Below are 16,507 nucleotides of genomic sequence, written 5' to 3'. Positions count from 1 at the left end.
CTTTTCAAGGAAGGTTAGAATTCACTATCTATACCTCTAGGTGCATTAGCAATTAAAGTTCATCAAATATTGTATCTTAATGGCCTTATCTCAAAATGAGGATAATAATGATTATCTCATTCAATAGGTTGCCATGAGGACTAAATATTTAATGGTTGCAATGCATTCTAAATGCCACATAAACAAATAACATAGCAATACATATAGCAACTTCCAGCAGGCTAACATTACAACAGGTTATTATTATATATAACTGACCAAAAAAGAGGCCAAGAAAGACACAAGAACATTTAGACATCTGACTGTTTCCAATCATGGGAGCAAGATTTAAACTGATATTTTATAATTATTAAAATAGGGCAGCCATAATAAGTGAGGAAAATATCAAGGATATTTTACACATTTTAAACTGGTTCTAATAAGTACCTTTTCATTTATATATATATTTCTTGCTGGCTAGAAAGCTCTCAGAATCTCTACTATTTCAATAAAATAATCAATAGTATTATATGCTAAGAAGCATTATCTTTTGCTCTTCCCACACCTAGTCCTTTACTCAAAATGCTCGAGGAATGAACTTAACTCTAAAACACTTAAATAGTTTCAATGTTTGGGGGAATTTTATTTATCTTGCTTCGGAAAGTTGAGGTGGCATCATGCAAAAGTCCCTCCACGTAGCACATCCCAAGGTTTCCATCCTGTCAGAAATAGGCTTTGGGACCCCATGACGCATCATTCACCTCCTTATCTCCTAACAAACCCAAAGAGCAGAACACAGAGACCCTACTCTTCTTTTATCAACTACCAAGGCTTCTTTGAAAAATCTCTATTTCTATTCTACCACAGCTTTTTAAATTCCTGCTTTTCTCCTAACCTACTTCCTCTTTTTCTAGTTATAGTAGACACAATTTGCAAGTGAAATTATTACAGTTAAGAGAGAATACAGAAACAATATCAGAATTTTGCATAAAGATAAATCGTGATTTGAAAAGGGATAACAGTACTAGTCTGGATAAGTGAGATAATATGATGTAGACTAATCTGCCCAGCAACCAGCCAACAGCTTGGGTGGAATTAGTCAGCAACGCATTAATTTATGATGTTCCTACATTTATGTACAGATACTTCTAGTGAGCTATGTGAAAATTCCTGAGAGACAGCATTTGTGTTCATTTTCCTTGCAGGAAAATACAAAATAAGAAAGAATACGGTTAAGATATTGTACAAAACATGTTGAACTAAATCAATAGTCTTCATAATAAGTAACCCCTTGAAATGAAAGCATCATAAGACTTTTCAAGGAATAGATTTAAAAGCACAAATAGTTTTAAGATAGAGTTAGTTTAAAGCATTGATTTTTGGATGCTAAATATGCAAATGAACATGTTCCTTAAAACTGTGAGGGAGAAATTTTCTCTCTTTAAGGAAAAGAATCGAGGATGCAGGATTTCTGATTTTTCAAGGAAAGTCTGTCATGTATTTTTTTTAAATGGATATCAAATAGTTATGGTAAATATTCAATTGAATATACTGAATATATTTACAAGAACAGTATTTCATTTTTCAATGTCCATATCCACAACAGTCTCTAAATTACATCTTCTGCAAATGTTTAAACTTATTATTGAAAAGTTTTAGCTGTTAACATAGAACCGTACGAGCAATCAGACATTTCTTGATCCTCGCTAGAGAGATGGTGAGCAAAAGTTTGAAAACCAGCCAACTAAATCAGGCCAAAGTTTCATTAACCTCTAATATAGTCTAATGCCAAGATTCTAAGAAACTATATACACAAATCCTAGGGTGTCTGGAGTGGAGAAGTGAGCCTAACTCTAGGGCCTTTTGTAGAGTGGGAGATTTGAGCAGGGAACGTGCAGAACTTGGGAAAAGATAAAGCTACTAGGGGTGAGAGGGAGGGGCCGCAGCCGGCAGGCCTTGGCAGGAGAGGGAGAGCCGGTGTGCACAGGTGGCAAATGCAGAGCGTATGGGTTTTCGGGTCACGAGACATTTGAGTTCAAGTTTAGATTTTACCACATTTTGGCTGAGCGACTTTGAAGAAGGCTTGATTTCTCTTTCAAAGTTCAAATGAGGGGAGAGAAAACTTTTTAAATTAAAAAGTAACAGCACGCGTTAGCCAGGTCAGTGGTTAAGCCCTTTGCATCTAGGAGCCATTAAACAGTAGCACTTTGCGTAATGGTCAACGGCACAAGCTCTGGACCCAACAGATTGTGCTGGAACAAAAACTGCCATTTCCTAGAGGTGTGATCTCAGCCAGGGTAAGTAAACCCCTCTGTGCCCAATTAGCCTTATGTGTAAAACAGAGATAACTGAAGTACCCACTTTATAGGGTTATTATGAAGATTAAGTGAGTTAATGTATGTAAAAGAGCTTAAAATCATGTTCAAAGAATTAGTTGCTTTATTACTGTTGGTGGTGGAACTGTTATCATTAATCTCTGATGCTCAATGTCAAATAGAGATCAGGAGGTTACCAACCACTAATAAGTATTTGTTGTACCAGGAATCTAGAAAAAAAGGAGGGGGGTGACATGCGGAGACAGGCAGCTAAATCTACAGGAGGGTTTTAATTATAAAAGCTACTAATATGGCTCCATGATTTCGCAGCAAAAGTATGTGACAATGATCCAGTGAAGTTTTCTGCTGTCATAACTAACAAAGTAACATAGATCTTTCTCCCTTGCTTAAAAGCCAAAACCCCCCAAAACACACTGTAATCTGTTCTATAAAGAATACCTTGTGATATATTTAGTAGGATTATATTTGGTCCTTACGATAACACGATTTGTTACAAATTATTTTGCAATATGATAGGTAAGGACCCTACCTAAAGGAGTTCCAACACTGAAGTACCAAAAGACATTACAAAATATCCTTACTTGTTATTAACATACACAGAACGCAAGTTAGCAGGAGGACACAGGCCCTTTGAGCTCTGAATGTAACTAATCCACCCCCACTCCTGACTTTTCAAACCACATTCAGGACTTGTTGTATAGTTTTACAGAAATTGTTTTAGAAATTAGAAGTCGGGACTAAAATCTTGACCAAAATGTGAGAACACAAAGATCAGAAATGTGCTTTTTAAGAAAAGCATTTTTAAGACCATGGTTTAATTTTTTTTTTTTTTTAAAGTTTGGTAACCAAAACCAAAGGGTAATGTGCCAAACAGATCATACTGCTTTCTAACTTCATGTCAGCATTCTGTTTGAGCTAAAACCCGGGATATATTCTGAGGTTCTGTTAACAAATAATGTGAACTGAAAGTAACAGATCAGCGTTAGGAATTTTAAAACTTACAAGTGTGTCTGGCCAGTGAGTAGTTGGATCCACCACTAGTCAAGCCAAATCCCTCAGGAATCTGGCTAGAGCTTCGCGGTCTGGTCAACAATTTGGGAGGTTCAATTTCAGCACCAAATTCAGCTCCTATGACTCCTAGTAAAACAATAGCAGTAGCTTGCTTCCGTCTTTCCTCATAAGATGTGGAAATCTTTTTCATTTGTGGGATACTTGATAGGCAACCTGAAAACCCAAACAGAAGTTAAAACACTATCAATACACAAAGCATATAATTAAAAAAAAAATAAATTCAAGATTACTCTTTCAAGAAAGAACAGTCTTTTTACAAATGGCACTGAGATGTCTGGGTATCCACATGCTAAAGAATGAATCTGGGCTTCCATTTCTCTCTATACAAAAAAATCAATTAAAAAAAAATCAACTCAAAATAGGTTCACAGTACTAAATATAAGAATTAAAATAAGAGAACTTGAAGAAGAATATAGATATACCTTTATGATCTGGGGGTAGGCAATGCTTTCTTAGATATGATACCAAAAGCACAAGTAATTTTAAAAACTTCTTTAACTGGACTTCACCAGTATTACAAACCTTTGCACTTAAGACGACAAAATCAACCGAGTAAAAAGACAACACACAGACTGAGAGAAAACACTGTCAATCAGATATCTATAAAGGATTTTGTCTAGAATATATGAGAAACTCTTACATCTCAATAATAAAAAAGTACAACTTTTAAAATGGGTACACAATTGGAATAGACATTTCTCCAAAGATATATAAAGGGCCAGGATGCATATCAAAGAAGCTTAACATCACTGGTCATTAGGAAAATGCAAGTCAAAACCACGAGGAGATATCACTTCACATCCACTAGAAGGGCTGTGATAAAAAGGATTATAAAATGTGCTGTCGAGTATGGACGGAAAATGAGTATGCATTGCAGGTGGAAATGTAAAAAGGTTCTACTACTTTAGAAAATAGTTCGGCAGTTACTTGTCCAGTTCGGCTTTCTATTTCCTCTTGAGTCATTTCTGATAGCTTGTGGTTTTAAAGGAATTATCTATCTAACTTAAGTTTTAAAATTTATTAAAGTTATTTACAGTACTATCATGAAAATATTTGTTATATCATTGCTATGGATCCATTTAAATATTATTTGTGCCTTCTCTAATATTACTTTTCATGCCTTTCTTGATCAGTATTGCTAGAAATTTATATTTTACCAGACTTTCAAAAAATATTTCAGTTTTGATCTTATTGTTTCTTTCTATTTCACCAACTTCTGTTGTTATTTTTACTATTTCTCCTACTGTATGTTTTCTCTCTGTTCTCTTTGTTTCTAGGTTCTTTTTTAAGTAAACTCTATGCCCAACGTGGGGCTTGAACTCACAACCCCAAGATCAAGAGTGGCATGCTCTACCAACTGAGCCAGCCAGGAGCCCTTCTTTTGTTTCTAGGTTCTTAGGGTAAACACAACTCACCTATTTCCACAATCTTTTATTACAGTTAACAATGCCAGTCACAGAGTTAATATCTATTCTTCTTCTCCTTTAATAACAACTTTGATTTGAACTGAGTAGTAACCTACTCACATCCTTTCAGGGTCCTTTCAAGAACTGACAAAGCCATAGCCTCACTCCTGGCTTTAAGCTGTACTCATGATATATGTTAAGTCCTCTTTAGCTCACAGGAGCCAAAAGCCCGCTTCTGGGAAGTAGCTAAGGGTATTAGCCCAGATCACTTCTATTTTATTACTTGTCCACAAGGGTATCTATCTTTCTGGAGACTAGTTATGTCTCTTTGGTTTGCTGTTTGTATATTTTATCTCTCACAGCTATATATTTGGTACAGAGAAATTTAAAAAGCGAACTTCTGGAGACATCTTCATTGGAGGTCAGCCTTCTACTCTCTCTAGTCATCCATCCAGCCCCTTTTAATACTTCACTCTCTATATTACTTAAATCAATATAGAAGAGGGCCCTCAGAGCTCAGAACGCTAAGAAATTAGCAGCAGGGACCTCTGAGTGCTTTTAGATGTTTTATTTTGTCTCTTCATTTACTCTGTCATTCTATGCTAAATGAAGGTAAGGCAAGGGAATGACAATGGGAGAGGCTAAAGGGGTACCAAATCAAGAGAGACTTGTGCATGGCAAGCTGAAGACTTTTAACTTTTGTTTAATGGAAAGCTATTGGAACAGTTTTGCATAAGGTGGTGATATCAGATTTATTCACTGTTAGAAAGAACATGAGAGTGGCGATAGAAAGGTAGATTACGAGGTAAAACAAGACTGGTGTCCAGTAGAACTAAAAGAAGACTCATGCAACGATCAGGTGAAAAACAGTACCAGTGGTGGTAGAAATCCATTCATTCCATCAGTTACTCAGTCATTCAACATGTAAGAATCGAAGGTCTGATGTATTCATGGTATTATACTGGAAGTGAACAGGGATGAGAAAAGCAAAATCCCTGTCCTCTTTGAACTTAAAGGCTACTAAATAAGAATTAGAAATAGGTTACAGAATCAATGAGAACACTATGAACTGAGAGAACAGTCTGTGTGAGAACCTCAAGCATGAAGTAATTTGTTGACTTCCAACTCAAAGACAGGTAATCAGGTTGGAAGCCTAAGAGCCAAGAGAAAGATAGAAAACAGGCAAGAGAGGCAGGCACGGGCTAGACCACACATGGCACCATAGACCATATTCACATTTCAACCTTTATCCTATAAAAAGTGAGAAGATACTCAAGGTGAGATTTAAGCCACAGAGTAACATAATTAGATTTAGGGGATTAGAAGGATATTGTAGAAACCAAAGTGAGATTACGATTGGTTTGGTCTTGGGGCACCTGGGTGGCTCAGTCACTTGAGCATCAGACTTTGGCTCAGGTCATAATCTCAAGGTTCGTGGGTTCAAGCCCTGTGTCGACAGCATGGAGCCTGCTTGGGATTCTCTGTCTCCCTCTTTCTCACTGCCAGCCCCCACCCCACCCCGTGCATGCTCTCCCTCTCTAAAAAATAAAATGTTAAGAAAAAATTTTAAAAAAGATTGGTTTGGTCTTTGGGAAGTTGATAGAAACACTGCAAGCTTTAGATGTCATGCCTTAAGTTCTTTTAAGAATCTAACTAAAATAATTATCAAAATTAACTAATTAAAAAAATTAAAACAAAAAGTAACAAATTTAGTCAAAAATAGTAAAAATTTAAGCAAAAATTAACTAACACAAAAGTAAAACAAAGAAATCCTTTTAAGATAAGTAGATATGGCTTCTCCAGAAGCTTAATAAAAACAAACAAAACACCTAGGGCACAAAGCTTTTAAGTAGAAATTTTAAATTGCATTTATTTAACTGTGCTCAAAGGCAGAATAGAAGTGGGCGAGCAGACCTGGGTGAGGCTAAGAAAAGGAAATGGTAGGATATTACAAAGAATTTAGTAGTTAGAAAGGAGTAATTCCATAAGAGGGTGGCATTAAAGTACTTAAAAAAAAAAACACTAAGAAAACTAAAATGGAAACATCAAAGAGTGGTTACTATTTATTTGGAAAATAAAAGTTTGGTACAATGGAGTACCAAAAAAAAAGATTCGTGGTTGCCACTATAGTCTCTAAGATTCTGCATGTCACAGCTTAATGTTTAAAAAAAGGAGGTGTTTGGGTGGCTCAGTGGGTTAAGTTTCTGACTTCAGCTCAGGTTATGATCTCAGGGATCATGTGTTTGAGCCCCAAACTGGGCTCTGGGCTCGCAGCTCTCAGCACAGAGCCTGCTTCAGATCCTCTGTCTCCCTCTCTCTCTCTCTGCCCCTCCCCTGCACATTCTCTCTCTCTCTCTGTCAAAAATAAACATTAAAAAAAAGATAGTTCTGAAAATTTGTCATTAGTTGTCATGTAGTATAAAGACAAAATCCAGTATGAGTCCACAGAGAATACACTGATCTTTAAAAATATTCTAAATCTTCTATATAAAATTTTAGTTATTATTCATCTCCCTAATTCATTTTTTATAGCATATTTAAGGATATTCCTCCAATGTTATAAAATTACTCCGTCACTTCTAAAGTCATAAATATTTCATGAATTCACATTTCTTATAAAAAGCCTCAATTAAAATGTTCAAAAATATTTAAGTAACATTCAGAAATATCTTCTGATACCATTCTACGTAACTCTCTCTCTTCGTGTTCTTTTCCGAGTTTATTAAAGGTACAGAAACATTAGTAAGAGTGTTAATGTGTACGTGCAATCAGAGATTCCAAGTATGCCACTGGTCTGTCATAGTTGTAATAACTGAAGTGGGGGAAAAACCTAAAAGGTTAGCCATACGAAGAAGAAACAAAATCAATAACCACTGCCTCCGTGTTTAGGAGGATGAAAATGAACCCAAATTCTAGGGAAAGTGATATGTAACAGTTTGATCATCTAGATATCAGAACGTGCATTTAAAGCCAACTTTATTTGAGTACAGGGACAGACATGGGAGTAAGAGCTCTGTGCAACTGCATCTAGATGCATGTAGTGTATATTTCACTATTTCCATAGCAGTCTTGAAACAGGAAGCAAATCAAGCTCCCCTCCCCCCACGACGCAGCAAGAGCATGCTCCATAACAATAGTTCAAAGGAAAGCTCTATTCTGCAGTTGCACTGATTGTTCTGTCAGCTGACCTCTGCAGAAGGGAATTGCTAACCGCTGCCTTGCTCCTTAGCTGACAAATGAATGATCGCAGCTCCATCTATTTTCACTATGGCTGCCTCTAGCCCAGGTGCTCAGACAGAGAGCCCGGTGTGACATCTTAGATCAAGATGAATTGGCACAAACTCCTGATCCAAGATTGTTTTATACCATTTAATTTAGTTTCTTCCCCTGCTTGGATGAGCACAGCTCTGGTTATGGATTTCTATTCTAATGTACTGAAGCAGGCCCTGAAAGAAGCCAATGAAGCAGCTGCTGGAGCAGGGGACTGCAGGGATACTGATCAATAGGCAAGGCATTGACCCCAGCCGTTCAGCCTCTGCAACGGCCACTGCTTGAAGGGGGAAGGGGGGCGGGGGGCAGAAGCACACATGGGCTGCTTCCAGTAGGAAATTAAACAACAGGGGCATTTGGAGAGCTCCGCCTCTAGCCCTGGTCCCCCACCTTCCCTCTGTTCCTTTTGTTTAATTACCTCAATCTTGTCTTAACTCCCACTTCTCGGGAAGGAATTAAGACTTTAGGGAAGTTTATAATGTACGTTAAAACAGCCATTTGTAAATTTTATCCTGAAGCTAATAGAAAGGATCATAACAGGTGCTCTCTGCTAAGTGGCCAAAATATGAAATCTTAATTAGCTGTCAAGTATATCACTTGGTGTAATTTAAAGTTCAGCATGTGCACAGGCTCATAAGAACACTGTCCAACTGGTTATTAATACTACTGATGCTGAAATTCTATGCTATCTAATTTTTATCAGTATCCAGGTCTGAACACATCATAGCTCTTTGTTAACAAGGAGTAAGAGGAAGAAAAGGGATCCCCTAAAAGAGACACTGACTGATTAGTGACTGTAGAAAGTACGGCTGCCCATCCCTACTACTATTCCAACAGTAACATACCCCAATTTCTGATTCTTTAATTTTTTAGATTTGAAGACATTTAAAATTATTGGCTTTGCCTGGGTTTGCTCTTAAATAATACAAGACAATATGCAATTAGCTGAAATGTTTTCCTATAAGTGATCATCAAATGGGAGATTTTGAAATATTAAAAGTAAAATAATTGTATAAAAGTAGACCTTTCTACAGTTTCATTTGTCTCATGAAAATTTGGTATTTTTTCACAGAGACATGCCTCCATTTAATCATGCTAAAGGGTGACATGGAGATCCATTTTCTTGACAGGACGGTTGATCACCCTATCACAGTAAGAAAATTAATACCTTCGACTGGCCCTGTGTGGAAAACAGAAGCTGCATGCAGTGGGAAAGGACATAAATGTTCTACATTTTAAGTTGCAAACAGAATAGTTGTTCTGTGCAAAAATAATATGTTTCTTCATTATTGGGTTACTTTAAACAAAATATGAGCCTTTGATTTTATTAAAACAACCGTTTAATTCATACAGTGTTCCTCAAAAGTACATAATTGTCTTTAGATTTAGCATAATTGACTCTAGATTTACGCGAACAGGAGTAAACACTTTACTTACAGCTTAACTAGAACACAGGTAAAATATTTGAGAAGTTTAAGCTATTTAAAGGGCTGTGAGATATTGATTACCTCATTTAAAAAGCAGTCAGAGAGTGCAACCAAGAGGTCAAGATAAATTTACCAGTTTGAAGCACTTTACTAAATAACTCTAAAGATCATGTTAATTGGCTTTGTGCAGTTCCAGGGTAAAATTAATTTTATCCTAGCTTACAATAAAAGGATTAAAAGACATATTAAGTTCTGCAGTTTTAACTGGAATAGGAATCAATGGATTTGAATTAGGGCGAACAGCGGTTTTACGAGACGAAGTGCCAGCAGATCCTTCATATCTGCTATTAGCCCTCTATTGATGGGGCTCTGTTATTGTATTAGGTATTAAGCCTCGGATAAGACGATACTACCCGTTTACTACTCTGAGAATACGGCCTAAGAACTGTGAGAATTGACCCGGAAAAACTGTTCTCCAAAATTTAATTCTTTGTTTAGGATCGAGCATCAGAATGCTTTCCACAGAGGACGGACATATGTTTGATATTTAAAATTCTAGCCAAAATTAATGACGTAATGTGGTTGAATTCAATCGTAATTCACTTCAAGACCATAATTATCCTTAAAACTGTATCACAAACATATCTTTAAGGTTTTTTAAAACAGAGCGTTGCATTCGGATTGGTTTAGCTCACTAATTTTACGTCAGAAATTTCTCTGGCACATGACAGAGTCCAAGTGACATTCTCAATGACATCAATGTTTTCTGAATTTGGTATAAATTTCAATATACTCTAAAACATCCCTTTGGAAATTCAGAAACACCGATTTATTCATGATAAATGATGGCAATAAAATTTTAAATGTTTTTCTTTACCCTTTCCATATTTAATACATTTTAGAATTGTACGCATAGAAAAATAAATTGCTTTTACTACATATTGCCTCGGAGAACCAAAAAACTTGTATTTAGTAAGACTGCATACTAATAAATATCTGGGACTTTGTAGGATTCTATTTGAATGATCAGAAAAGAGTATGTTGCAAGATCTCACAGCGAAAACTAAATGGCATCATGTCAAGACTGTTTAATATACTAAGCTGGATTAAGCTAGAAAATAGTCTCTATCATGATCCCTTACACCTTTGTTTTATTTGCCATAAAGCATATTCAGTAATATCATGTTTTGATTAATTATTAAAGAACAAAGTAGTTTTAATAAAGTGAACTTTATTAATACTGGCAATCTTGAGAACAGAGAAACTCAGAATTAAGACGTGATTTACTATTTACCAAGTCTGCACATGGCTAGAATGGTCTTAGCATATGGATCAAATGTTAGTCAATTAAACTACAAAAGATTTCTATTTTCAGACCAGCGAAATATTCTTCCAAATCTTCATTTTTATCTCATTTCTCTCTTCTCAATCCCAAGGATACTTTACATGTGATGTGGCATTATCAACTGATACTATGAAAAATCTATAAGATTGTATATTAAGATGAATTTAGTATGACAGTGAACGCTGTCCAATCAAAATATATTTTAAAACATGCCTTAACATAAACAGAAGAACCTAAAAGAAGCTAGGTCTTCAAAACCAAGTTGAGTTCAAACTGTTTTTCAGGTGTACTTTAAACAAAATAACTTAAACTTTCTCCTATTATCAAAATTGATAAATGTGGTTGCCTAATGGAATATTATTTTTAAGATATGCCTTTTTAATCATTATATGGTGCTAATCAAATATGCTGACTTTACATATACATACACACATTAAGAATATATAATCATATGGGGACGCCCGGGCAGCTCAGTCAGTTAAGCGTCCCACTCTTGATTTCAGCTCAGGGCATGATCTCAGGGTTTGTGGGTCTGAGCCCCACGTTGGGCTCTGTGCTGACAGCACAGAACCTGCTTGAGATTCTGCCGCTCTCCCTCTCTCTCTGCCCCTCCCTCATGCACACTCTCTCCCTCAAAATAAATAAACAAAAAAAAGAATATATAATTATATGCATATATATAATAGTATATAATAGTCTTAGTGTATCAAGACAGTAAAACTTAAATCTAAGTGAGCTAGAACTGGATTTTTGAGATTTTAAAATGTGTTGTCCGTGTTTTAGAATCATAATGAGAACAGTGACCCTCAGTGGAGTTTCCACAGTGCAAACTGTTTCCACATATATTTGGCCCAGACATTTTCTACCACTACCTGCTATTCTTAGAGTTAAGACCAGTAAAGTACAATGCCAGAGAGATATCAACTTTGTAACAGCAATCTTCCAAATAAGCTTTGTTAACAACGGCCAGGGGTTGGGGGGGATGTTTAAAATAAGCAAAACTCTTTTCATATTAATTCATTTTAGAGCCAATTTGTTTTTAAAAGAATTTAAATGGCTAGTCTTCTTCTAATTAGATTTCAGTTATACGTTATACCCCAATTCTTGGCCAAACACTATAAAGAATTTGTTAAACAGAAACACAAAAAGGCATAGATTGGTGACCATCCAATGTGTGAAAAAGGACTCTCAGACCTCACTCTCTTGGTGGTGAATCTGGGTTTTGTAAATTTACAAGGAGAATTAGTGGGTCTATACCATTGTAAATGTAATTAAGTTTCTTTCCTTCGGCCAAGTGCTTTTGTATGAATACTGCACATTATTTTCATTTGTTGGCACACCTCAGAGCACTGCAAATCCTGCACGTTTTACATAATAAGGCACATAAATGTCGATGATATGGAAAAAAAATTTAAATTGCAGATGGTTGGTGATATGGCCAACATGTGAATTTCGACCTGTGCGCCTGAAGTGAATAAAACAGACCAAGTTTTCTGAAACCTCCAGTCTACCTCCTTGGGAAAAAAGATCAAAATGACAGTCGTGGGGCACTTGAACATTTATTTCAAAATTTTCCCATTATTACCAAACCAGGTGTGTGCACATAGAATGCTTTGAGTATTCACCTCTCACCAACATATTTTAGTTATTCTGTGACCCATCTGTCAGTGTTTTCCTCATACCTACTGGGGGTGAGGGGTATAGATTTGCTCCCCAAATCTATGAGGCCTTCCCTGTTTGGGTTGCTTGTGCATGGTGTCCCCCCCTCCTTTGAAAGCTGAAGTAAACAAACATGCTCTTCATTTGTATGCATGCACGATAGCCCCCTGCTGGAACACCACAGGTTCTGCAAATGCCTATCTCCTGTTGCTGCTGAAGCCATTTTAAAATAATGCCTCTTGCACATATATGTATTATGTGTGTGCATTTGACAAAAATACATCATATCCATTCTCCTCAAAATCAGATAAAACACTCCAAAATGATTTTCTGTTTCAAAGGAAACTTAAAATAATCACTATCATGAGGGTATGCTGATCTATTATTTTGATAATTAGAAACTGTAAGCTTTGAAAGCAACTTGTATTTTCAAGTAATTCTTGTAACAAATTTTTTATTCTTCATAGACAAGTTCCACATCCTTTTCTCTATGATATGCATTATCTTATTTTCCCCCTTATTCTCTACCTAAACATCAACAAGTCAATTTGTTTTTACTTTTAGTGCAAGTACTCTCAGTTTGAGAGAAAACAGAAATTCAAAAATTCCTAAGATCTATGATATCTATGTAGTCAGAAATCTTGTAGTAAATAACTACCAAGAATAATGTTCAAGTGTTGGTTCACTTTACCTCTCAAAGGTCAATCTGAGATAACATGCCAAGTTTTAAAAGCTACAAACTAACATTAAGAACGTTATTAGCTTTTTCATGAAGAAAGATATATTTCAGAAATAGTGGTTAGAGGCTTGCAAAATTACAGAAATCTGAAAACATGGCAAATCATTCTCGTAAATTCTCATACAGTTAATGTTCAGAAAAAGACACCTTCTACCAATGAGATACCCCTATAAAAATACCGGAGTAGACATGATGTACTTATTTTAAAAATCAAATGAGACACATGAGGCTTAACATTTGGGGGACTGTTAGGATACATTCGATGACAATTTGACACCTGTACATTACAGCACAGTGAAAAATAAACTGTTATACCTGAGGTCACTGTTGTTCATAAAATAGCAAACTATTAATTGGATACACTTAAAAACAATTTTCACCTAGGTATTTATCTTTATCAACTCGGTGATACAAAACCAGATCAAAGGGGATAACTGCCTTGTTCTACCTTTGAGAAGTTAACAAGCACATCTGCTCATTTACAAGAAGTTTGTGGAGTATTCATTTTTCTGAGTTACTATACATTTGGTCACAATAATGAAACAACGCTTTGTAATTAAAAGTTACCATTTTTAAAAGGTTAGCATGCAGTAAATTGGAGCATCTAAGGTATTTCTTGCCTTTATTTTTCTTAGATTATGTTATCTCGGATTTTGAAAAGTGATCACCTTATTTCACATGTTATTTTTCATTCTGCTTTCTTCACTACAGGTGAGTTGTTAAGTAGAAATAATGGAGCATAGTCAGGGGTAGCATAATTCCAGTATCTTGGAAATTAATGGCCAGACCTTTGAAGTAACAGCAGATCTGGGGAAAGGTGTGGTGGTTAAGCCCGAAACAAAGTTTTATAGCTAAGATTTTAATAACCAAGTTGACAACAAGCAGAAATACATAAGATCTATCCTTTATATGCATCCTGTGAGCTATTGAAAACTTGAGTTAACATATGGTACAATTCCTAAAAACTAAACAAATAAAAAAAATTTTAAGGAAAAATATTTTTTAATTTAAAAGGGAAATGGAATGAGAAAAGAAATAAGGAGAAGTAAGAAATTTAAAGGGGAAATAAAAAGATCATAGACAACTTTGACTTGTAATTTATTAATCACATTAATAGATGACCAAGAAAGTACATTAACAGATGACCAAGAAAGTAAAGCTTTGAAAACGAAAAACAAATAAGTCAAAGTAAACTAAGCATTTGTACTAAAAATCTAAAAGCCACTGACAAAACAAACCACAGCCTCAAACCATTAAGGATACACGCATTATTAGCCTAGAGCCTATAGAAAAAGTAGCCCATCTATATAGTCTAAGGAATATGCACATATGTAAAAGACATTTTAGTTCATTTTTCAAGGAGATTTCTAAGTAGCTCCAGAGAACTTAAAAGACAGAAATCTTGAATTTATTAGATACCTAAACAGGATTTCCGTTTCTGATCTTGTCACATGTTCATGCTGTTATCATTTTTAAGCCACATGTAGAGAGAGGAATTATGTGCCTTTAAAATTATTATACACGTGGGGCACCTGGGTGGCTCAGTTGGTTTAGCATCCGACTTCGGCTCACGCCATGATCTCACGATCCGTGGTGGGTCTGACCCCACACTGGGCTCTGTGCTGACAGCTCGGAGCCTGGAGCCTGCTTTGGATTCTGTGTCTCCCTCTCTCTCTGTCCCTCCCCCCGTCGTGCTCTGTCTCTCTTTCTCAAAAATAAATAAACATTAAAAATTTTTTTAAATAGATGAAATTATAATAGAGGGTTTTAAAATTATTTCACATTTCCTCATCTTATGAGGATAACCAGTCTATCAAATTGACTGCAGTTGTTGCTTGGCAAATTTCTTTTTCCCAGACCTTTTTTTTTGTTTATATGATTTCTCCTCAAATAAGCATACACATACGGATATTAAAATTTACTAATATTCTCTTTCATGTGACTATTTCATATGATTTCCTATTAATTAGTTAATTCCATTTATAACTTGAATCTGAGTTGCCTATCTTGTACGTATCAAATTGAAACAGTCCTTGAGCCTTGAATTTTTGCATAGCCCTTCCAGTGTTTAAAAAAAACAAAGTACATACACCCAGAGATACTGGAATTCAGTCATTGATGTGTTACTACTCTGGATTTGGAAAAGTTACTATTCTTGAGATGAACACTAAGAGAAAAATTTAATATTTTAACCTACATATGTATGTAGTCAGATACTCTGGTTTGTAAGATGTCCCACTATTTTCAAAGACTGGTTTTTAAAAAATCTACATGATAAACACATAACGCTACATGATAAATGCTACATGATAAACACATAATCATTTCCTCCAAATTCTGCCTGAGTAGCTCCAATCATTATTACTCAGGAGTTGTGAAGAGATAGTTTTATAGTCTTCTCATCTTAATTCATCTTTTATTAAGACTAGAGAGCTACTTTCCTATGTAAAAACCTAGAAAATAAATGAGTATTGATGAAAAATGGACACATACATCCAGGCTGGTTCTTATTCTACTCAACCGCTCTGGGACTTTTTGGCAGAAAAAAGGGGAAAATAAAGTCAAGACACGGTAACAGTTACCGAGAACCCCTGCCACCACTGCCCCCGCAAGCCCACCGGTGTCAGGGTCACGACATGGCATGGGAGGGCTGAACACAGGCAGATGCAAACTATCCTAAGCAAGAATTTAACACGTGCTTATAATTTTGCTCAAAAAGCTTTCTCTTATTAGCAAAAGAAAAAAAAAACTGATTTCTCCAATACTTTATCCAATGTTTTTGATTTCTACAAAACACTCACATAACAAGAAACGGTATTTACTTACGGTTAGAAAGAATATTAAAGGTAAAATATTCCTCATTTAGAAAACAAAAAACAACAGAAAAACCTGAAGTCCGTCTTTTAAATAATCAGAATACCAGGTCCATACAATTCCATCTGCTTACTTAGGGTTCTTCACACACCTACTAATACTATATGTGTTATAATGACCTAATTATGTGCCCACTACAATCTCTCTCCAAACTCTTTCCAAAAAAAGATATACCATTAAGAATTTAAAAGGAGGGGAGAAGGAGGGGCGGAGGAGGGGTGCCTGGGTGGGTGGCTCGGTCAATTAAGCAGCAGACTCTTGATTTCAGCTCAGGTCAAAATCTCACGGTTTGCGAGATTGATCCCTATGTCGGGCTCTGTGCTGACAGCGCAGAGCCTGCTTGGGATTCTCTCTCCTTTTCTCTCTGTCCCTCTCCTGCTCACGCGTATGTGCGTGCGCTC

At 35.9% G+C, this 16,507-nt stretch overlaps 1 protein-coding gene across 10 annotated transcripts in view; it reads right to left on the bottom strand.

Moving 5' to 3' along the window:
- Positions 1-16,507, bottom strand: part of WDR7 (WD repeat domain 7) — a 354,382-nt gene that overhangs the window by 147,466 nt on the left and 190,409 nt on the right. For all 10 annotated transcript variants that reach the window (XM_042962008.1, XM_015536841.2, XM_042962015.1 and 7 more), the window contains one exon: positions 3,318-3,539. In XM_042962008.1, coding sequence (XP_042817942.1) covers positions 3,318-3,539 — 222 coding nt within the window. The remainder of the gene's footprint in view (positions 1-3,317; positions 3,540-16,507) is intronic.

Source organism: Panthera tigris, chromosome D3, assembly GCF_018350195.1.
Source record: "Panthera tigris isolate Pti1 chromosome D3, P.tigris_Pti1_mat1.1, whole genome shotgun sequence".
Classification (NCBI taxonomy): domain Eukaryota; kingdom Metazoa; phylum Chordata; class Mammalia; order Carnivora; family Felidae; genus Panthera; species Panthera tigris.
Note: the sequence above shows the minus strand (reverse complement) of the source record. Positions and strands in the feature narration are given on the sequence as shown.